Here is a 25251-nt window from a genome sequence, read left to right as displayed (position 1 = left end):
TGAAGCCATCAGTACTAGCATTGAGATCTATATTCTGGGTAGAGGAGCTGACAGCCGTTGTACTATCAGCATTGTCCATCAGACGTTCCTTACTTTCAAGGAGGATTGGGATGAGAGGTAGGTACAAGGCGGCTATTCGGCCTTGATGACCCTGAAAAAGAAAGGAATAGAAATAAGAAAAGAAAAGAAAAAAAAGTCAGGGTGGAATATGGGTCAATGACCGAAATATCGAGATATGGAAATTCAGAAAACAGAATCAGACATAATGATTTCTGAAGAATAGTCACGTTTATGAGACGTCTTTGAAGTCACAGATATACATACATGTATACATATGTATACATACATACATACATACACACACACATATATATATATATATATACATACATACACGCACACACACACATTTGTTGCGGATGGATGAAGAGAGATGTGTGAAGAAGTGCCACTCCCAAACAGTTGAAGGTATCAGGGGGAGAGGTAGACCCAGGAAGACATGGGATGAGGTAGTCAAGCATGACCTCAGAGCATTGGGCCTCACTGAGGCAATGGCGAAGGACCGAGATCTCTGGAGATATGCTGTGACTGCAAAGACCTGGGCTGCTTCCTGCATCAGTTCCACATAGCCCCTGCCCATTCAAAGTACCCCGGATCCCAGATCGTCCTGCTGTGCCTGAGGAGACCTGTTGAGTCAAGTACATGAACATGAACGTCGAAATAAATATCAATGGAAATAGGAGTTATGATGCCTGTGCCGGTGGTACATAAAAAGTACTATCCGAACGTGGCCGATGCCAGCGCTGCCCCGACTGGCCTCTGTGCCGGTAAGACCATCCGAACGTTGCCAGCGCCGCCTTGGCTGGCTCCCGTGCCACTGGCACGTTAAAAGCTCGAACCGATCGTGACCGATGCCGGACCCCCCCCGGCCCCTGTGCAGGTGGCACGTAAAAAGCACCCACTCCACTCGCGGAGTGGTTGGCGTTAGGAAGGGCATCCAGCCGTAGAAACTCTGCCAGATCAGACTGGAGCCTGGAGCGGCCCCTGGCTTCCCAGACCCCGGTCGAACCGTCCAACCCATGCTAGCGCGGAAAACGGACGTTAAACGATGATGATGATGATGATGATGATATACAAACACATATAATGCAGTACGATCATTTCAAGCAATTCCATTTAATTGAAGAATGCAATCATTACATCAATTTAACATGTAGAGCAATCCTCAGCTGCACAAAGACATAGAATTTAATTAAATTAGAACAGATGGACACATTGATTTTATATATATATAATATATATATATATATATATGATTCCACTCTGCTATGAACAAGTTTGTCCAATGAATGGAAATGTAATGAAATACAGCCATACATTGATTGACCTGTATGTTGAAGGTAGGAAGATGTGATCATACATTGGTCTAGCATTGAGACAAAAAGTCATACCTTGGTATAATATCTGACAAAGTCATGTCATACACTGCCTTACCTCCAACTAATATTACAACATCAGGTGGTACATTGTTACATCAGTAGTGATCTCACACACACACACACACATAATAGAGTGAAACATTGTTGCTGTAGTGTAGTGAACCAGTTCTATCATTACATAGTTGAAATAGTGTCATACACTGGTAGAAAAGAGTGAAATATGGCCATGCATTAGTCATAATATATTTGTAATATTGTCATGCATTATACACAGAATGGTAAAATCCAAATACCTTGGCACAATATCGACTGTCAAACGCATGTTTGGCAATCTGATTCCTTAGAACAGTGATGGCACATCTATGAATGTCTCTGCTGTCATACAGGGCTATTTTCAATTCTTGCAAGAGCAGCCCTGCCAAATAATGGTTCTTTCGATATTCTTCAGATAACGTGTAGTCATGTTTCAAATCTATAGATATCAAAGAAATAGTTTCAGTGGAATCAAACAAGAATTTCGGTTAGTAACAACTTCAAATAGCAAAAACCTTTATTGCCAAAATATAAACGGTTCTCAGTAAAATCCTATTTCTATGTTTATGACACAATGAAAATGGCTTATTCCAAAAATATTTACAAAACTTATATTTGCTTCATTCAAGGAAGAAATTACAAACTGCTTTATGAATCCCTGATATTCTTAAACTGACATGTATTTGGCAATCTGTTCAATAATATTGATTACACAGCAGAAACATTATTGGTTATTGACTCCTGGAAGAAGTACTTTAAGAAGGAGAAGAAAAAAAAACAGATCCCAAAGTGAAAGATTTTTTTTACTATCCATAAGAAAACCCTGACCGCCATCCTACTTCAGTTCACCTCGTAGGTTTTCTAAATCTGCCTAAGTATCTGAAAAACAACAAATATTTTGGTTCTGCCATTTCTAAATACCTTCTTCAATGGAACACATTCTTGCTATCCAATGTTTGGCACATCTTAGCATAGCCTTATAACAGGTTTCTGCCCCAAATTATACCTAGATTCTTTTAAAGCAATGAAACAAAAGTTTTCAAATTGATGTTAGCATGAAAAATCTGACCAACGATGCCCAAAAACTGCAAATCAAATTCTTTGAATAACATCGGCAAAAACAATCTAATCAACGGTTTTCTTTATAAAATAGTAATTCTCAGAATCTGGTCAAAACAATTCATGAATGTGAAGACATCAATGAGTGTCTGTCCAATCAGACTTGTTGTTGGCAACCAAGAATTGGTGATATAAAGCAGACAAATTCAAACTAGTGAATCGTTTTCAGAGAACAGTGGGCTGATGCCAGCCAAAGAGAGAAGATGCTAGTGACAAGACAACAGAAGCTGATAGAGTTGTGAGCAATGAAGTAGGATTGCCAACAAAATTCTTGTCATGCAAGTAACTGTGACCGATTCCATTTTGGTAACCTGACTGCCAACCAATATGTCTAAACACTGGCTAACCACTTCAATACATCATCATTCATCACACCCACACATATATATATATAAATGTGTGGGTGTGTGTATATATTCTTTTATTTGCTTCAGTCATTTGACTACGGCCATACTAGAGCATCACCTTTATACATATATATATATAAACAAAAAGTAAATTGATAGTCAAAACTGAATTGGTTTTCTATTCTTCTGTTTTGGCTCTTCCAGACTGTCATATCTGGGATGTCTTTTACAAGTAGCAATAAATAGATGATGGAAAAACTGATTTCAACTCATCTTCATTCCATCTACTTTGGCTCATCATCACACTGCTCCAGACCTTAATTAAAAAATGTCATTTTTTAATGAATTCTTTGCATTCTTCTACATCTATATCCTGTTTCTTTTGTTCTTTATAATTATATCTTGTTTCTTTCTATATCTTGTTTCTTTTGTTCTTTATAATTTACAACAAGAACCAAACCCGATGCCAACATGTTTTATACCCATGCCTCCTTTTCCCCATCATCTTCTTACACTAAATTTTATATTTATTTCTTTCGTCTGAAAAACTATAGACCTTCTCCTTTCCTACCGCTGTGATCCCCTTGTGCTCCCACCTTATACGAACCCCAAATTTTTCTGACTTTAACCAAATTGATTTTAACCCTTCCCTTTCACTAATCAGTGAAACATTATAGACTATGGGGAAATGTTCCCTCTTTCTTTGAAAACAAAAATGAAAACCAAAATAAAATGTGGTGAGTTGAAGCAATAATAAACCGAACTGGAATCAGGGAATTCTGCGAGAAGAAAGACAGATTGTTATGCAACAATACAAAAGAATGGTCAGAGTTGTAATTAGTGAATCATTTTGCAGTCTTGAATCAACAGACACAGCAATTAACGGAGGATGTATTTGACTATTCTTGCATCTGTTCCATCTATTCTTCTGGCACCTGGACATTGCATCACCAGCAGGAATCTTTGGCCAGTATTTAAAAATAAAAAAAATACAAAGAAGGTAATAAAAAAAAAAAATAATTGTCAGAGCCATTGTAGAATGGCTGGATGAAAAGCTCAATTTCTGGCGGCTGCCTGGTTCACAGCTGCTCAAACATGCAACGAAGTCCTCAAATAACCAGGAAGTTAAACAAAACAACAGCAGAGGTTCTGTAATATTAGAAGAGTCAACGTAGAGGTGAGTGAGTAGCCATGCAGCCGATTCGGTCAGTATGAGTCAAAGACAGTTTAGAAATTAATTCAATTTTTAGATAAAATTTCTCTTACAACCAAAAAATATTCGTCTATCGGCAGATATTTATTACAAAAAACATGGAAATTACCACAAAAATATTAATATAGGTGATTGTGTGGGTGAGTGTATAAACCCTTATTTGCAAAAACAGGTAAATGTTAGCAAAACGAAGAGCAACCAGCTGTAAAATAATGCTTTTGGATATGTACTTGTCCAATCCATGCAGGCATGGGAAACACTTGTAAAATTAACATATATGTGTGTGTGTGTATGTGTGTGTGTTTTTACAAGAAGTGGTGTGAAGGGGTGAAAGTGACTTTAAAGTTTTGGCCTGCAGTCTGACAAAAACTACAGGTTGGCACTTTTAAGACAATGTCACCCAATCATTAGTGAAAGTATAATAAATAGGCAATCTACAAGAAAATATCAAGTAATTCTTCAGCTTAATGTTAAATAAGTTTACACACACACACACACACATATTTATACACATTTGTACATACGTGGGTGTTTGTGTGCATGTGTATGTATATATATATATATATATGTATGTATGTGAGATCTACTGTGAGCAGCTTAAGTCAGTGCTAGAAGAGAAACAACCATCTTTGGTTTCAAGACAAAAGATATTCTTCCATCAGGATAATGCTTGGCAACATACAGCGAGGATGACATTCCAAAGGCTGGAGCAGTTTGAACGGAAAAGGATGCTCCATCCACTATATTTGCCAGACATTGCCCCATGTGATTATCATTTTATTTAACAGTCTTCAAAATCATTTAGATGGAAAAAATATGAATTCTGTAGATGAGGTCAGAACAGTAGTGGAGGAATATTTTTCGTTACGGATGAATGAAATTTGGAAGAGGGGCCTCGCAAGTCTACGAGATAGACGGAAGAGCATTGTAGAAAATGAAGGAGAGTATATTTTAGATTAAAAAAGAACTTTGATTATCTTAATTTTGAAAAATAAAAGAAGTATAAAAAAACAGAATTATTTATGGGATGGCTCATGTGTGTGTGTATGTATGTGTGTGTGTGTGTGTGTATATACATATATATATATATTGTTGGTGTTATGTAAAAATGTCATAAGTCCAAAACGTTGCTTTTTCAGAAAACAAAAAAATAGTTACACCATCCCATAGCAAAACTGTCGTACTTTTGATATACTGGCATCTGAAACAGCTGGAGATACGATAGTTTGACCAATAGAACTGGCTATTGCAAGCAAAAATAAATATTGGAAAAAAACCGCATTTGGCCAAATTTGGACATACAACAGTTTAACACAATAGCAACAATATATATATGTATGTATGTATATATATATATATATATATATATATATATACATACATACACATCTTATCACTATATATACATACATTTAGAGATATTGTCCAACCCATCTTGTAGGACAATAATCCTGTAAAAGAACTGACTTGGACAGTGTTAATCCTGTCCAACCCATGCCAGCATGGCAAGCAAATGTAAAATAATGATGTGTGTGTGTGTGTGTGTGTGTGTGTGTGTGTGTGCTCCTGCCAGAACATATTGGCTGCAGCACCTTGTTGAGTCTTGTACAAAAATTCTTGCATCTCCACTTGGTTTCTTTTGAAATTTCTGTCACTGAACTCCCTATTCCAGGATTTGAATGAAGACCAACGGATGATGTATTTCTATATCAGCAAAATCAAATTATCTGTTCTTGGAAAGGAGAAATTAGAAAACAGACCATTCTGACAGACATCATCAAAGAAACGGTCATGTCTCTCACCCTCTTTGGATCTTGTCTCTACATAGAAAAATGACGGACTTGTTTATCCCCTGCCTTTGTGTAAATACATTGAAAAACACAAGAATGTATATAATTTTTGACTCTCCCTTGTATACTGCAAAAACTTTGATTCTTTTTCAATCTGCAATATTTATATTCTTTACTGAATTTCAAAAGTGTTTTTGCATACTTTTCTAACAAACATTTAAATCTTGGAGAATGTTTCAGTCTTTACCATTTTTAACGCTATTCTAAGTCTTGAGAAGTAATTGTTTGCTTGTCGTTAAATTTTCATTCTATTAATTCAATCAATTTCTGGTTTTCGGTTAATTCCATGACAGAGATTTCATGAATGCCTCCTGTAAATGATTTTCAAAGACATTTATGTTGAGTTTTTTTGAAAAATTATTGGATTATTCACCAGAGCTTTCATATTAATATAAGTTTTTTTTTTTTTTTTTGTCTGTTATTGAAGTAAAAGACCAGAATGGCACCAAAGAATTGTGATCTGCTTCAAATAGGATGCTGGTTCTTTGATAATTACAACAGTAGGAACTAAACATTTTTCATGTACTCCCATGTGAAAATATAATCAATTTTCTATGTAATTCTAACAATAGTGTACTATCTATAAAGATATATTGGTCGAAAACGGTATAGAGAATTCAATTCTTCAGATAATATGAGAAATCTTATTTCACTGTCATTTATTTCAGGATCATCATTTTTGGTACCAAAGTGAAGCCAAAAGCCATTTCAATCTCAATCAATTTCTGTGCCAATAAGAATTTTCAAATCCTCAGTGACTCTCTTTGTCTGTTTGAACAAAATTTTGAAGGATGCCGAAGAATGTTTAGTTATGAGATTCAGCAAACACGATAGGCCAAAGAATAACAGAACAGATGGATTAGTACAGTCTGGTTATGTTGCTGCATACAAAAACTGATGGATTAGTAAAGTCTGGCTGTGGTGTAAAATATAAAACTGATGGATTGGTAGAGTCTAGCTGTGGTGTAAAATATAAAACTGATGGATTGGTAGAGTCTGGCTGTGTCCAGAGACACTATGGCACCTGAGATGGCTGGAAAACATATCGAATGGAACAACAACAAGAATGGTAATGATAAAGACAGTAATTCCTCAACCATTTTGAAGAATATTATTATTAAAGTTTATACTGATATTTGTGGTGTGGAATTAGTAACGTGGCACCTCCATAATATTATATGGAGGAGAACAAGAAGAAGAAGAAGATGAAGCTGTGCAAATATATCTACATTAAAAGCAACTACTACAAGTAAATAAAACAACAACTAACAACAAATAAAATAAAGATAAAAAAACAATAAAAATTGATTGCTTACCAGAGGGGTCATAGTGGTAGTAGTGATTAAAAACAGACTAAAACTGCGTCGAAAAAGGGGACAGCAAAAATATCAAAGATTTAAAGTTTGAATTTTGGCCATTGGTTAAAATGCATTCTTGTTGGTAATGCTCACTAAAGAGGCGGCGGCAGCGTCTAAGAAATGGTTATTGATCTAAACAGCGAGTTGGTGAGGGGTGAAGGGCACAACGGAGGGGGGGAAGCACTACATGACCAGCTTTTAGAACAAAAATAAACTTTGGGTTAGTGGTGGAAATTTGGCTTTAAAAACAGGGGAAGAAGCGAAAATAAAAGAGAGAGAGAGAGAGACAAAGGAGAGATTGAGACAAAGAACAAAAGAGAAACTAGACAAAAATCTTTTCACAAAATTTGAGAATATACTTAATGTCCTACATGTTATTATACATATGTATATATATATATATACACATACATACATATATATATACATATATACATATGTGTATATATATATATACATATATACACACGTGTATATATATATATATAAATATATACAAATGTATGTATATGTATATATACATGTGTATATATATATACATACATACGTGTGTGTGTGTGTATATATGTATATATATATATATATGTGTGTGTATATATGTGTATATATATGTATATATGTATATATAAACACACGCATATGTGTGTATATATATATATATACACACACACACATACACGTGTGTGTATATATACACATAGCATGGCTGTAATATATTATATACATACGCACACATGCTTACGTATATTCTCATACACACATATATACACACATTTTTGTATACCAGTATCTCTCCCAGCATAGGCACACTCACACACACACACACACACACGCATACATATACATACAAAACTGTATTCAGTCTGTGATAACATCCACTAATAATTCCAGATTATCTTAATCCTCTTTTGAGAAGATTCCGTTCCAAGTACAAAAAACAAAGACCGATTCCCAGATAGATTCAATGGAAGAGAATCTCTACAGATATTAGAATTCCTGAACCATTTTTCTCAAGAAATACTGATTCACTTTAAAAATACGAATCCTGAAACCTGAATTTGTGAGGCATCCCGCAGTCAGCCCAATACAACAGCCAATTCTCCCTCAACTTGGTCCCTACAACTCACAAAATAGGAAATACATTATCTAAGATGGTAAAACTTAGCAACATTTTAACGATTTTTTGTTTAATCAACTGGCTTTATACAATATATGCAAAAGTGAGTGGTTTATACGACGTATGTGTGCCAAGATAAACCTGACTAGGCCCACACATCTACAACAACATTAGGAGGCGCGATGGCCCAGTGGTTAGGGCAACGAACTCACGGTCGGAGGATCGCGGTTTCGATTCCCAGACCGGGCATTGTGTGTGTTTATTGAGCAAAAACACCCAAAGCTCCACGAGGCTCCGGCAGGAGGTGGTGGTGACCCCTGTTGTACTCTTTTGCCCCCAACTTTCTCTCACTCTTTCTTCCTGTTTCTTGTCCCCGACTTCCTACACAACCGCTGAGCCTGGATGCACATTCATCCATCCGTCGATGCTCTCGGTGTCAGGGGTTGACCTGCTTTCTCTTTTGTGGGTCATACAAATAGCAAAGGACCACGTTTCGGACTTCTCCCACTAATGAGACGAAGACCGCTTCACTCAACAGCAACAACAACGTCAATCACCATAGACCCACTTCTGTCACTAAATTGATCTTATGATGTTTCTCTTTCTGTCAAACATTTCAGAAACCTTATACCTCTATATACTGCCTCTTTATGGCCCGTTATTTGTTCTATTTTGAGGGGCAGGTTGAGCTGTTCGAGACACTACATACATCACATGTAAATCTACCAAAAGTTCAAAGGAACTGAAACAAAACAATCTATTTAGAGATACGGCAAAATACAAACGATTTGAATATAAACTATATCCATCCACTCATCCATTTTCTCAGCAGAGTGTTCCCGGGGAAGTTGCAGGGCTGGAATTCTCAGAGAAGCAATCATTATTATACTTTCCCCTTGGATTCCCCAACATGGCCAACTGAGTCTATGGATATTCTCAAAACATCTCATTCTTGGTCTACCCTTCACTCTCCGACCACTTGGCTCAGCCTGAAGAGTCCATCTTGTGATTTCCTCCCGTGACAGTCTAATCACATGACCATAGTACCAGAGCTGTGACCCCTGAATGCAGAAGAGTAGCAACTCAATCTGGAGAGATTCCTTCATTTCCAAGCTACACACCCTGTCCAGTATGTTACACAGGAAGTCCTTTGGAGGACCTGTTGGTACTCTTTTGGTCATCAACCAACACTCATCCCCTTAATTAAGGCAGTGAGCTGGCAGAATCGTTAGCACGCGGGCGAAATGCTTAGCAGTATTTTGTCTGTCTTTACGTCCTGAGTTCAAATTCCGCCAAGGTCGACTTTGCCTTTCCTCCTTTCGGGGTTGATAAATTAGGTACCAGTTGCATAGTGGTGTTGATCTAATCGACTGGTTCTCTCCCCCAAAATTTTGGGCCTTGTGCCTAGAGCAGTAAAGAATATAACTCTGTAAAATCATAGTACGAAGATAAAACAACAGATAGGGAAACCATCTTCATTCATCCAGATATGATTTGTGTGTATGCATCAACACAGATCCTTTTGTCATATACACACACATACTTATGTATATAAACACACAGAAGTATAAACGTATGTATACATACACTTGCTTATCTAAATACAAGCAAATGTGTACATACACACATATATGCGTGTGTGTGTGTTTATTGAACAATCAACACAGAGAAAATTTAAAAAGTAAGACAGATCTAAGGCCACAAACAAGAAATATTGAAGAAAGTTCCCAAGACTGAACTTCAAGCAGTGAAGAAGCAGTCAGCGAGAGAGAGAGAGAGAGAGAAGGACGCCATGCCAAGTGTTGAGAGGTCAAGTGTGGCAGACGAAATAACAACAACAGCAAAAAAAAATTAAATAAAAATAAATAAATAAATTTCAAAATGGCAAAATACTTCTTGAAACACTGAACTATCGACTGTGGAGGCACAGTAATGACAACATCCCACAATCTAAAGAATTATTATTCTGGGAAAAATTAAGGGTCTGCCAGAAGATGTGAGAAGATATAGCGCTCCACATAGAGTATCAGTATCCTGTCTATTTCTAGTGAAGCACTGTGGTTACTATTGTTCTTAGCAGTATTACTAGTTAGAAGACCGGTCAAGCTAAGTAAAATTGTAGCCATGGCTGACACTGGTGTCACATAACAGGCACCTGTGCTGGTGGCACATAAAAAGCACCTGTTGAGTATTGGGCCTTACGGAGGCAATGTGGCCAATGCTGGTGTCATGAAACTGGCACCTGTGCTGGTGGCACATAAAAAGTACCTTTCAGTTGTTGGGCTTCACAGAAGCAATGACAAATGACTGAGACCTTTGTCAATATGCTGTGCTTGAGCAGAAGACCCATCAAGCCAAGTGAAATTGTAGTCGTGGAAGATAAGATACTGGTGTCGTGCCAGTGGCACATAAAAACACCCATTACACTCTTAGAGAGGTTGGTGTTAGGAAGGGGATCCAGCCATAGAAACCATGCCAAATCAGACTGGAACCTGGTCAAACTGTCCAACCCATGACAGCATGGACAACGGGTGTTAAATGATGATGCAGTAAAAAAAAGTATGATAAACACAAGATACAGTTTGATCTGTTGAAACATAATGCAATGAGGTTTTCCTCAGATGATCTGTTGTGACTCAGCATCCAACTGCAGTAGGAACATCTGATGCAGAGGTTGTAGTGTGTGTGTGTGTGTGTGTACATATATACAAATATGACAGCACCAAGAGACAGTCAGAATAGAACCCTAGCAGGCGTGGTCTAAATGGATCAGAGATATGTTTGGAAAACTAAAACTAATTTATCGATAACTGAAATAAATACAAAAGAGCTCAAGTCCCCCCACCTCCTTACACATACACACACACAGACACACACACAAGCACACACACACAGGCACACACCAACACACACACACATCAATCAGCCTTAATACGAGGTAAAGTAGTAGTAGTAGCAGCAGCAGCAACACATAGTGTGCATCAATAATTACTAATAAATTTGTTCCCTCATTAATAAACGTAATTAAATGAAACCCCATAAAACATGACTTCTAACGAAGTAGTTGTCCTGTTATTTTAATTAATGTCAATGGCCGAAGTGGTTATTCAATAGAGTTGAGGGTAAACATGACTTTGGTAAAGGATTCTTCACATCTCCTCAGCGCCAGTTCTCCACGAAGGGAGATGATGTACAAGACTAGAACATTCCATGGAATAAACCAAACCTAGAAATAGCTACGGAAAAGCTGTATTCCTAATTAGACAAGGAGGAGTGACCAGGAATATAAAGAACTGGTTACACGTACAAAATAGTTTATGATGGAACTTGGAATTAACCAGAGGTGTATCAAAATGGCAACGTTCCCCACCTGCTCGCCCCCCGGACACACGGACACACATAAAAAAAAAAGCAACAGGAAAATAACAACAACAACAACAAACTAGAAACAAAATAAGAGAAGAAAAAAAAAATTACACTGAAAAGAAGAAAATAAGAGAGGAAGAAGAAGTGTTATGAAGTGATTGATCAGATTGGTAATAAGTGATCAATGGTGACAAGGCTAAGGTGATTGGTAAGCGCCTGGCTACATATCACACAATGAAACGATGCAGTCTGGATGCAGAGACTGCACCGACAACAGAGAAGTAAGAATTTACCTTCCAATTGGACATCTGTCAGTCGTAAAGAGAAGAAATAGATTGACAACTTTGTTACCAACAATATTTTTATATACACAGGCACAAACACACAGACATATATATATATATATATTTATGTTTATATATACATACATACATACGTACGTACACTGGCAAGAGACAACAGAAAGCTATTGGCAGCACAACAAATAGCAACAAATAAACAATAAATATATATATAAAGTTGATTTAGAATTTACCAAAAGACAAATTGAAATATTTTATGCCAATTCCTTGAAAAATTATCTCAGTTTTAAATATACAAAAGCTGTTTATTATGAATCAGTGCTGGTTAGTATACACCAATAAATATATTTTAGTAGCAATAAAATTTTAGTATACATTCATAAATTTGTTTAATTACTTTGTTCGTTTAACCAAATTACAGAGTTGGGTCTTCAACCATTGACCAATTCCACTCTCCAAGACTTTTAACTGACACCACACGATGAGAGGATGAGGAATTAGACAGGGAATTTCATGTAGAAAAAGCACAGGGAAAGAATTGGTTTGTCAGTAAGAACAGTTCTATCTGGATTATAAGGGATTAGCAATATTATCTAAGTCTATAAGAGATAAGTAATTTTACTTAAGTCTATAAAAGAAAATATTATTAGGGTCTTTAAAAAATAAGTAGGATTATCTAAGTCTATAAGAGATAAAGTAGGATTATCTAGGTCTATAAGTAGTTCCTACATGTTGATGTCAGAAATGAAACAATTACCATATCATAAGAGATTGAACAAGAAGTGAGAAAGATTTTAAAGGTTATGTCGGGGTGGGGAGAGGTTTGGTAATAAGGGGGAGGTCAGTGAAACAGGGATGTATTGGCAGGGGTTCAAAGAGGGGTGTTTTTGTAGAAGTGACAGAGAGATTAGGCCTAAGATGTGTGACAGGAAAATATGTTAACTATATTACATATATTAATGGGGTGGTGGTGGTGGCCATGCCTGATTACTGACAGGAAAGCATGTCAGTTGTATCACATTAATAGGGTCGACTCTATCTCTTCTAGATTATTGAGAGAAGAGGACACAACAGTCATGTGTTTATGTATTTGCATATATATATAGCTATGTGTATATATATATATATATACATATATATACATATATATACATATAAAATAATATACATATAAAATATATACAAATAAAATATAAAATACATATAAAATATATACAAATAACGTGGTGGTGGAACAATATTGTTGACAGGGCTATTAGACAAAAGAAACAGGCTTGGAAGGCCTGGAAGAACGGTGGTAGCAGGGAAGTGTATCAGACTGCCAGAAGGGAAGCTAGGAGACAGGTCTATCTAGCCAGAGGGGAAGCAGATAAGCAAAAATTTGCCAATGTCCTGCGCTGTGAGGATGAAAGACTTGAGGTATTTCGTGTTGCAAGACAGTGTGTGAGAGAGAATCGTGACGTGGTAGGAGAGAAATGTGTTCGCAAGGATGACGGTTCACTTGCGCTAAATGAGGATGCAAAGAGAGAGGCTTGGAGACGCCACTATGAAAGGTTGCTGAATGAGGAAAATGAATGGGATAAAGAGAGTCTGCCGAATGTCGACCCAACAGAGGGACCAGCAATCCGAGTTAACAGTTCCTTAGTAGATAAGGCAATTAGAAGCATGAAAACAGGGAAAGCCCCAGGCCCATCAGGAATTACTGCAGAGATGCTCAAAATATCTGGTAGTGTCGGCTATAGCTTAGTCACCCGTATAGTTAACCAGGTGATACACGAAGGAGTCATACCCAATGACTGGTGTAGCAGCATAATAGTCAACTGCTACAAAGGTAAAGGCGACGCCCTAGATACAAATAACTACAGGGGCATCAAGCTGCTGGATCAGGTAATGAAGGTTACGGAGAGGGTTATAGCCCAATTAATTAGAGAGAGAGTTAGCTTAGATGATATGCAGTTTGGGTTCGTGCCAGGGAAAAGTACTACTGATGCTATATTCCTGGTAAGACAGCTGCAGGAGAAATACCTAGCCAAAGATAAGCCCTTGTACCTGGCTTTTGTTGACTTGGAGAAAGCCTTTGACAGGGTCCCCCGATCCCTTATCTGGTGGTCAATGAGGAAACTAGGGATAGATGAATGGTTAGTGAGAGCTGTGCGAGCCATGTACAGAGACGCTGCTAGTAAGGTGAAGGTTGGCAACGAGTACAGTGAAGAATTCCGGGTAGAGGTTGGGGTCCACCAAGGTTCAGTCCTCAGTCCCCTCCTATTTATCATAGTCCTCCAGGCAATAACGGAGGAATTCAAGACAGGATGCCCCTGGGAGCTCCTCTATGCTGATGACCTTGCTCTAATTGCTGAGTCACTATCAAAACTGGAGGAGAAGTTTCAGGTGTGGAAACAAGGATTAGAATCGAAGGGCCTTAGAATCAACCTAGCCAAAACCAAAGTCCTAATAAGTAGGAAGGTGGACCAATCACAAACGACTTCAGGTAGATGGCCCTGCTCAATCTGTAAAAAAGGTGTAGGTAGAAACTCTATAAGGTGCACCAAGTGTAAACTATGGACACATAAGAGGTGCAGCAGTGTCAAAGGAAGGCTAACTAGGAAAATAGTTTTTGTCTGTGGCAGATGCTCAGGAGCAATAAACATTGGAAATGTGCAGAGACCAACTTCTACCACGTTCCAGGGAGACAAACTAGAAGTAGTTGATAGCTTCCGCTACCTAAGAGACCAAGTCAGTTGGGTGTGCTGAAAGTGTAACTACTAGAGTAAGAATAGCCTGGGCAAAGTTTAGAGAGCTCTTACCCCTGCTGGTGACAAAAGGCCTCTCGCTCAGAGTAAAAGGCAGACTGTATGATGCATGTGTACGTACAGCCATGCTACATGGTAGTGAAACATGGGCCGTGACTGCTGAGGATATGCGTAAGCTCACAAGAAATGAAGCCAGTATGCTCTGATGGATGTGTAATGTCAGTGTTCATAATCGTCAGAGTGTAAGTACCTTGAGAGAAAAGTTGAACCTAAGAAGCGTCAGTTGTGGTGTGCAAGAGAGACGGCTGCGCTGGTATGGTCATGTGACGAGAATGGCTGAAGATAGTTGTGTGCAAAAGTGCTACACCCTAGCAGTTGAGGGAACCTGTGGAAGAGGTAGACCCAGGAAAACCTGGGACAAGGTGGTGAAGCACGACCTTCGAACTTTAGGTCTCACCAAGGAAATGACTAGAGACCGAGACCTATGGAAGTATGCTGTGCGTGAGAAGACCCGGCAAGACTAGCCAGGCCATAACCTGTGGCCCCTACCTGGGACGTAGTCAGTCCACCTGTGCATATCTTCCTTCTTGTGACACTTGTGAAGACCTGTTGAGGCAAGTGAAAATCAAATCAAAACAAATCAAAATAGATGAACATCAATGGAATTTGTATCTTTGTGATACCAGTGCCGGTGGCACACAAGAAAACCATCCGAACGTGGCCGTATCCAGTACTGCATCGACTGGCCTCCGTGCTGTGGGCACGTAACAAACACCATCCGATCGTGGCCGTTCGCCAGCCTCATCTGGCACCTGTGTCGGTGGCACATAAAAACACCATCCGAGCGTGGCCGTCTGCCAGTCTCGTCTGGCACCTGTGTCGGTGGCACATAAAAAACACCATCCGAGCGTGGCCGTTCGCCAGCCTCGTCTGGCACCTGTGTCGGTGGCACATAAAATCACCCACTACACTCTAGGAGTGGTTGGCGTTAGGAAGGGCATCCAGCTGTAGAAACACTACCAGATCTGACTGGCCTGGTGCAGCCTTCGGGCTCCCCAGACCCCAGTTGAACCGTCCAACCCATGCTAGCATGGAAAGCGGACGTTAAATGATGATGATGATGATGATGATGATGATGATGATGAAGAGGGATGACAAGTATGTGGACATCCATATACTAGAAGTAGATCTGCTATGGTCTTACCACTAAGAAAGAAAATTTTAGAAATTTATTTATATATATATTTTAGAAATTTATTTATATATATATATAGCTATATATGCATATATAGATAGATAGATAGATTTATACAGACTAGGATAAGGGGGAGAACACAACAGTGATGTATAGAGAACAGGGATATATGCATTGATACAGAGGGAAGACACAAAAATGGTGTGTATTATTGATTAGGCTCCTGTCTGCCATATGTCAGGGGTGAAGGAGAGATAGGTGTGATCTTCGTGTTTTCCTCAGACATTTAAGGGTGACATTGAAGTAGAAATGGATTGGAACTGCTTCCATGGCGCTAGTAACTCCTACATGCCAACACTTACCGAAAATGTATACAGGACATTGAGGAGCTCATAAATGGGGACAGGGAAGGCATGGCCATAAAGTTTAGGGGGTGGGGTGTAACAGAGATTGAATAATATTCAAGGATTATTAAAAAAAGAAGAAAAAAAAGATGGGAAAAAAGATTTTTAAAACATACAAATTAGTTTAGAAAATGTAAAATTGTACACTAAATGTAGATCTATCAGGGATTGAACCAGTAACAAGCTAGTCTACCAAACAAAACATTAATGAGTCAGAGTGAAGGAAAAGTCTTCAATTTTGGAAAATCTTTGGTTGGAACTGTTTCGCATGCTTAATTAATGTCTATAGGAAAAGCATGAAGGCCACAACTTCCAATAACAGTTCTTATAAAAACCAAAACTGCATGTTTATCTAAGAAGTTCTTATTAAACGAATGAGAGTTATCAGAAAACTTTCTTCTAATTCTGGCATCATCATTTGTTATCCTAAACACTCATGGGAATGTTATGAAGACCTCAGCATCCTATTACAGTTGTCCAGGAAAACCTATGAACCTAAAGCTATATGTTAAAGAGGTCAGATTTTTTTTGATATTTCTTGAAGAATTATGCTTTAAATACATCAATGTCTTAATGGAGAGAGGCATTGTCTCTGTGTGGAACTCAAGTGACTGCTTCCGTTTCCATGGAACAAACAGAAGATCAAATGCTTCACAACCGATAGGCACCATGTCTGGGAAAGCTAGGACTAATACAGGATAGAGGGGACTGTGCAGGCAACCTCCACAATGCCAGTGGTGGGATAGAATATACCCAATCTACACAGAACATCCCAAAACAGTTTAGGTTCAATAGAAACATTAGGCGGCAAGCTGGCAGAAATGTTAGCACGCCGGGCGAAATGCTTAATGCTATTTCGTCTACCGTTACGTTCTAGGTTCAAATTCCGCCGAGGTCGACTTTGCCTTTCATCTTTTCAGGGTCGATAAATTAAGTACCAGTTATGCACTGGGATCGATTTAATCGACTTAACCCCTTTGTCTGTCCTTGTTTGTCCCCGCTATGTTTAGCCCCTTGTGGGTAGTAAAGAAATAAGAAACACTGAAGAATACAACAGCAACTGGCATTCATGGCATAACAAAACACAGGACACACAGACCATGATGGTGATGATGATGATGATGATGACAATAATGACAACCAGTGACATTGAAATATATGAAGAAAAACACTGACAACAAAACAAAACAATTAGAACATTGCAGAACGTTTGGTAATTAAAACAATAACCTGTAACAGTAAACGAACCAACATTATGTACATGTACAGAATTATGTATAGACAGAAAGATGTAGAAGTGGTTTGTGTGTGTGGAGAGAGAGAGAGAGAGAGAGAAAGAGATGTGGTAACAAACCTTTGTAATTTTTGATAAGGCCACGCCTCATTAGAGGAAGACAAAGAGGGATATAGTGTTCATGGCTACAAACTATCCTAAGGAACTCGAATTTCATTTGTTGGAATACCTGTGCCAGAGAGAAAACAAAAAACAGAAACAACAATGGTTAGGAATAATTCCCAACAGCAGAAATGGTAAAAGTAACATTCATCAATAATAATAATAATAATAATAACCTGTAGTTTAGAAGATGTTAACAATGTTACTGGGTCTGCTATAAATAGCAGCTAAATATCCCTCAATTACAGACACCCTAATGTCTGTAAAAAAAGGACTCGTTTAATAATGTAGTCTTAGATACATAATGAGTAAATAATGATGGGAAGGTCGTTCCAGGAATATTTTTTATAAGTGCAGCTGGTTGGCTTTAGGAAGGGCATCCAGCTGTAGAAACACTGCCAGATCAGACTGGAGCTTGGTGCAGCCTCCTGGCTTCCCAGACCCCAGTCAAACCGTCCGACCCATGCTAGCATGGAAAACAGATATTAAACGATGATGATGATGTGCTGGATCAAGGCTTACCTAGAGCTAAAGAACAACTACACGGAAAGCTACATTAGATAATTGACCTGTGGCTGAACAACAATAACAATAACTAAATATTGTATCCAATCCTTCTTCCCCAGAACAATATCCTTCTGAAACTATTACTGCAACCAGACGTCAGTAATAATCCAAACACACAACTTTATCTTAAGCCAATAATCTCTTTAATCCAATCCAGGCATGTGGATCAAGGTCTTCTGTAACACAACAGAACCAAAAGTGACTTCTGACGTTGGTTTAAGGCTAAAAATTTATGTCCCCCTTGAAGAGATGGACAATGAAGTCAACCATGGCAGGATCTAAACATCAAGCCATAGAAACCATGCCAAAACAAACAATGGAGCCTGGTGCAGCTCCTGTCCGACTGTCCAATCCATGCCAGCAGGGAAAAGAGACATTAAATGATGATGATGATGATATTTATGAAAAGTTCATCATAAATTTAACATAATTCTGTTGTTTAGTTTCTATGGAAACAGCTTAATCAAATCAATAGAAAGGATGAAAAATAAAGGAAAGAGTCTTTTTTTGGTTTATCCTAAAGTAATTAATGAAAAGTCAATGAGAAAATCAATAACATATTTAAATATTTAATTAGTTAATGAAAGAAATAATAATAAACCATAATAAATTAACCTTTACTTCTAGGAGATCCTAAATACTGTCTACGTTCATCATCATCATCATCGTTTAACGTCCGTTTTCCGTGCTAGCATGGGTTAGATGGTTTGACCGGGGTCTCGGAAGCCAGGAGGCTGCCCCAGGCTCCAAAAGAAACTAAGAGTCATTAGCTTTCACCTCCAGGAGATTCTAAATACAGGGTTACCCTAATCAATATGTTCACAGCTCTTTGAACAGCGAACAATATTTGTGGTTTATGTTGAAATTTAAGGACGTAATTCTTTGATCAACAGCTGGCACCCGGGACCAGACCTTAACTCTTTCTTCAATCCACAGTTGACATCCAGAACTGACCCATGACTGGTCCTTAATAATTATCATTCTAATCAGGACAAGATACCAGTAGAGTCTCATTAAACAATTATATTAATTACTGTGTTTATATATATATATATATATACCGGAGTAAACACATAAATGTGAAACAAGGTGGAAAAAAGAGTACTCAAATACCAGTGGTAGAGTAATATGCTTTATTTAAAGCAGCAGAAAATTCAACAAAACCTGTTACTCTGAGTTTCACGGCAACGTGAAACTCAGAGTAACAGGTTTTGTTGAATTTTCTGCTGCTTTAAATAAAGTATATATATATATATATGTGTGTGTGTGTGTGTGTATATAAATATATTTTTTATTTTTCTTTCCAGGTGAAGGCTAGTTTATGGGGTTACTCTGGGTTTCCCGTCCATAAAGGGTTTAACTTTATGGCATATCTTCAGACCCCAAACCTGTTGACCTATGACCCGTCTATATATATGTAAAACATTAGACATACCTTTGTATCTCTAACACTGAAGTTCTCCATGTAGGTGCTGATGATTCGAAACACAAAACCTCGATCAATTAGTGTAAATAAATGCTGAATGAAATTGAAAAAAGAGACGTTAGAATATTACAGAGAAAATATCAGAATGGAAACGTAACAGTGAAAACATCACAACAGGAATGTCATGAAAGAGAGGTTAAGGCGGAAATGTCATGGTGAAAATATTGCAACACGAATGTCACAATGGAAATGTCACAGAGAAAATTCAGCAGAAATGTCATGGTGGGAATGTCATGGCAAAAATGTCATGGTAGAAATGTCATGGCTGAAATGTCACAAAGAAAATTCAGCTGAAATGTCATGGTGAGAATGTCATGGCAGAAGTGTCATGGTGGGAATGTCACAGCAGAAATGTCACAGTGAAAATATCACAACACAAATGTCACAATGGAAATGACACGGAGAAAATTTAGTGGAAATGTCACAGTGGAAATGTCATGGCAGAAATGTCACAGTGAAAATATCACAACACAAATGTCACAATGGAAATGACACGGAGAAAATTTAGTGGAAATGTCACGGTGGAAATGTCACAGTGAAAATATCACAACACAAATGTCACAATGGAAATGTCACGGTGGAAATGTCATGGCGGAAATGTCACAGTGAAAATATCACAACACAAATGTCACAGTGGAAATGTCACGGCGGAAATGTCATGGCAGAAATGTCACAGTGAAAATATCACAACACAAATGTCACAATGAAAATGTCACAGTGGAAATGTCATGGTGGAAATGTCATGGCGGAAATGTCATGGCGGAAATGTCAGGGCAGAAATGTCATAGTAGAAATGTCATGGCGGAAATGTCATAGTAGAAATGTCAGGGCAGAAATGTCGTGGTGGAAATGCCACAGTGATTATGTTACAATTGCAATGAACCACTGGAAATTTGACCAATCCCAGAAGTTCCTAAACACAGCCATTTCTTCTTCATTAAAATCATAATAATAACTGGTGCTATGTCTTTTCGTCCGACGTCACTTCATCAAACGTCTTTTCATACATGTCTTTTAGTCTTTTCGTCTGAAGATTATCTTTTGTCTAATGACATTCTTATCAATAAAATTCTCAATGATTCTTTGATTTTGATGTTCAGTTTGTCTTCTAACGAGTTTATTTAAAATTGGACAAAAAAAAAATCATCAGACCAAAAGACATGGACAAAGTGACATCAGACGAAAAGTCGGGTCACGAAAATAAGCACCCAATACTGCCCGTTCACCCTTCCCAATTTGGACTCTTCCATTAAAGACACAAACAAAGAAAGAAAATGGAATCATATGATAAAAGGAACCAAAGTATTCACCTTGATAAATGTGGCAAGGCTGTGGTTGGCAGTACTGGCATCCGTTGAGATATCATCCTGTTTCTGGTACAAATGAGGGTAGATGGCTTGGATCAGGTTCTGGATGCGGAACTGGTAATCTGAGGAAAACCGCTCATTTCTTGGCATCTGAAGAATTTTTTGGGAAAAAAAATATTGACAATATTAACATTAGTGGCATTCTACTAAAACATTGTTGGAGCTAATGGTATGAGTGTAGATATAAGGCAGTGAGCTGGCAGAAACGTTAGCACGCCAGGCGAAACGCTTAGCGGTATTTTGTCTGCCACTACATTCTGAGTTCAAATTTTGCCGAGGTCGATTTTACCTTTCATCTTTTCAGGGTCAATAAATTAAGCACCAGGGTCAATGTAATTGGCTTATCCCCTCCCCTCAAATTTCAGCCTTTGTGCCTGTAGTACAAAGGATTATATACATATTTCTTTACTGCCCACAAGGGGCTACACACAGAGAGGACAAACAAGGACAGACAAACGGATTAAGTCGATTACATCGACCCCAGTGCGTAACTAGTACTCAATTTATCGACGCCGAAAGGATGAAAGGCAAAGATGACCTTGGCGGAATTTGAACTCAGAAAATAGCAGCAGATGAAATACGGCTAAGCATTTCGCCCGGCGTGCTAACGTTTCTGCCAGCTCCCCACCGCCTTCAAAGGATTATATACAACTGCATGCTTTACAACAGGAATGTATGTTTGTGCATGGAAGGAAGAATAAGGAACAAGTGTGTCCCCTTACCTTAATTCTCTCTGTTTCAATGAGGTACTGAGCCATACTTTTGATTAGAATCTCAAAAAAGAACCAGGAATGTTTTAGGAAACGACTGACCACCGACTGGTCAGCATTTATAGGGCGGAGTAAAACTGTGAGGTTTTTGGCCAATTCTTCATGTACTGTCTTCACTTTGGTTCCTTTGGGGCTCGGTAAGGTCTTGAAGACATACTGCAAGAGAGAAATAGCAGAAGGAGAGGTCATACTGTATACACTCTGGCAGCTTACACACCACTCCAAATGTGTGTATGCAGGTGTGTGAATATATATATATATATATATGTATATATATATATATATATATATATATATATATATATATATGTGGAGGTGCAATGGCCCAGTGGTTAGGGCAGAGGACTCGCGGTTGTAGGATCGCGGTTTTGATTCCCAGACCGGGTGTTGTGAGTGTTTAGAGAGCGAAAACACCAAAAAGCACCACATGGTTCCAGCAGTGGGTGGTGCCGATCCCTGCAGTACTCTTTCGCCACAACTTTCTTTCACTCTTTTTTCTGTTGGCCTGCTTGCTTAGCCAGCGGGGTGGCGTCATTTGTAGGCTAAAACAATGCGAAGCGTATTGTGACCAGCAATATGTAGCAACATCTGATAGCCTGGTCTCTCACGTTCATCACGGTGATATACACACACACACACACACACACACACACATATATATATATACACACACCACACACACACCACCACCACCTCTGTTCACTACAATAACACATACTGCCATCACTGTACAAGATACCACATCACCACCTCACCACAATGATTACTACTAGTACTACACCATACAAGCAACACCCCACCACAACTCACTCCAGCACCACCACCTGAATGACTGCTACCATACCAAACCACCAACACACCACCACAACACGCTCCACCACCACAATACACTCCACCACCACCACAATGACCACTACTACACCAAACCAGCAACACATCACCATCATCACCACAGTCACAACAACCATCACAATATTCCACTCACCTTGACATAAGCTTGAAGAATGTCTGGTTTGCCGACATTGTTTACTTCAGAGACAATGTGTATAAGAACCCTGGAAAACATGAAAGGTTACTGATGAATGGGGTAACTGAGGGCATAGGGGAAAGGGTATTAAGGTTAACGAAAGGGTACCATAGTGGGTTAACAACAGGTTTATCTAAACTACTCATGAAATGAACAAAACTGCCTGTGTGGGTCAATGGTGGGTTAACTGATGGGTAAAACCTGCCATGAGTTAAGTGTGGGGACCAGCCTGTCAAGGACCAGCCTGTCAAGGAACTGACCCAACATTTCCTCTGTGTGTCGTAGAAGGTGACCAAAAGAGATTGAGGTGAGATCTGCACTCTGACCTTGTGGGGCCCAGCCTGTCAAGGGACTGACCCAACATTTCCTCTGTGTGTTGTAAAAGGTAACCCAAAGAGATTGAGGTGAGATCTGCACTCTGACCTTGTAAAAGCAATGACTACTGAAAAAAAAAGACCCATGTGTTGGGGGACTGACACCTGAGTGATACAAAAGTGTTGTCTGCTGCTATCTCTGAAGAGTGCAGGGTTACATAGTTGTACTGTTACCTAACACTCAGTTAAACCCCTAGTGCGAAACTGATTGGTAAGGTCGGCCATAATGGATATAGGATACTGTACACTTAGATTTTGACTGAGGGCTGGTGAACCAGATGGCTGCACCAGGCTCCAATCTTGATCTAGCAGAGTTTCTACAGCTGGATGCCCTTCCTAATGCCAACTACTCCGAGAGTGTAGTGGGTGCTTTTTACATGCCACTGGCACAGGGGCCAGTCAGGCGGTACTAGCAACGACCTCGCTCGAATCTTTTTACACATGCCACTGGCACAGGTGCCAGTAAGGTGACATTGGTAATGATCAATATGTGATTTTCTGACTTTCTGTGTGTGTGTGTGTGTGTATGTGTATATATATATATACACACACAAGAGAGAGAGAGAGAGAGAGAGAGAGAGAGAAGGGGAAAGCACACCTCAACATTTGTACTATCCAAAGGGATTTTTAACCTGATATTTATACACTACTATTGTTTATAGCTTCATCTGCTTTGAGTTCAACCATTAAAAACAAATTATTTCACACTCTCTCTAAGTTTCTAAATTCTTATGATGTCAAAATCTGTGTGTGTGTGAGAGAGAGAGAGAGAGAGATACTCTTACCTTGCAGCATTCATGGCTATGTCTTCATTGTGTGTTCTGGCAATGAGTCGGAACAACTGGTTGAGAATGGTTGGTAGGAAGTTGATGAAGGTACTCACTTCAACAGCATGAAGGGACTGAAACGGAAGACAGGTGAGAAAGGTTAATTACAAATCTGAGACAACAGAAGTCACTGTGATGATGACGACGACGATGATGATGATAATGATGGTGACAGTAGTGGTAGCAGTGATGATGATACTAACAACAGGGGGTGGGGTGGGGTTAAAGAGGGATGGTAGAAATTTTTCAAGGAGAGGAGGAAATGGAAATTGTATCTGTAAGTAACTTTGAAGTAATTCCAGAAATAACTTGTTTTTTTTTAAATCTTTTTTTTTATATCTAAGTTCAGTAAATATACCCTAAACATGAAGTTTACATGTGGTTCTTGGGAAAGGCATGCACATCACACACTCCAATTGCTTCATCTCAGTGTTTATGTTCCATATATATAGATGTTCAGTTAGAACAGACTATACTGTTGTAGATACCATGAGAGAAACGCTTATATTGGCTTTTGGTGTAAAATGCACTTGTGTTAAGCGATGATGATGATGATGATTACAAGCAAGAAGATAAATCCCCACCCTCTCCAGTGCCGAGACAACCAGATCATGTGATTTTGACCTTAATTGGTCTCGTTAATGACAGCTGCCCGACCACTAGAGATAGCAGTGACTCATTTCTCTGCTCGTCATCATCATCCAGTGTTTTAAATCCGGATTTTGTCCCCGTTAACGGGGGTGGCTGGATCAACCTCAATGCCATAGCAACTGAGGTAGGCAGGTGCAGCCCACCTCAACCTTTGGGCTGGCTGGTACCCGTTCTCCTTTGCTATCATGAGGCTCTTTTGGAGCTGGATTTTCTACAGGGATCATGCCCTTGCTTACCCACAACCTCAGTTTCTAGACATGAGTGGTCCCAAGACCAAAGCCTCTACCACAATT

At 38.8% G+C, this 25251-nt stretch overlaps 1 protein-coding gene across 11 annotated transcripts in view; it reads right to left on the bottom strand.

The window, feature by feature from the left end:
- The window catches only part of LOC115222348 (dedicator of cytokinesis protein 9), a 264847-nt gene that overhangs the window by 38181 nt on the left and 201415 nt on the right, over positions 1-25251 (bottom strand). For 8 of the 11 annotated variants that reach the window (XM_036511318.1, XM_029792537.2, XM_036511319.1 and 5 more), the window contains 9 exons: positions 24266-24381; positions 23065-23134; positions 22032-22235; positions 21253-21399; positions 19892-19975; positions 17848-17956; positions 12136-12150; positions 1733-1911; positions 1-151 (listed from right to left, as the gene is read on the bottom strand). The exon at positions 1-151 is cut by the window's left edge and continues 90 nt beyond it. In XM_036511318.1, the coding sequence (XP_036367211.1) occupies positions 1-151; positions 1733-1911; positions 12136-12150; positions 17848-17956; positions 19892-19975; positions 21253-21399; positions 22032-22235; positions 23065-23134; positions 24266-24381 (1075 nt within the window). The remainder of the gene's footprint in view (positions 152-1732; positions 1912-12135; positions 12151-17847; positions 17957-19891; positions 19976-21252; positions 21400-22031; positions 22236-23064; positions 23135-24265; positions 24382-25251) is intronic. The other 3 variants (XM_036511316.1, XM_036511320.1, XM_036511321.1) reach the window with 1 other exon arrangement.

The sequence above is a fragment of the Octopus sinensis genome, linkage group LG19 (assembly GCF_006345805.1).
Source record: "Octopus sinensis linkage group LG19, ASM634580v1, whole genome shotgun sequence".
Taxonomy (NCBI): Eukaryota; Metazoa; Mollusca; class Cephalopoda; order Octopoda; family Octopodidae; genus Octopus; species Octopus sinensis.
The sequence above is the reverse complement of the archived record's forward strand: the minus strand, read 5'-3'. Positions and strand labels throughout refer to the sequence as shown.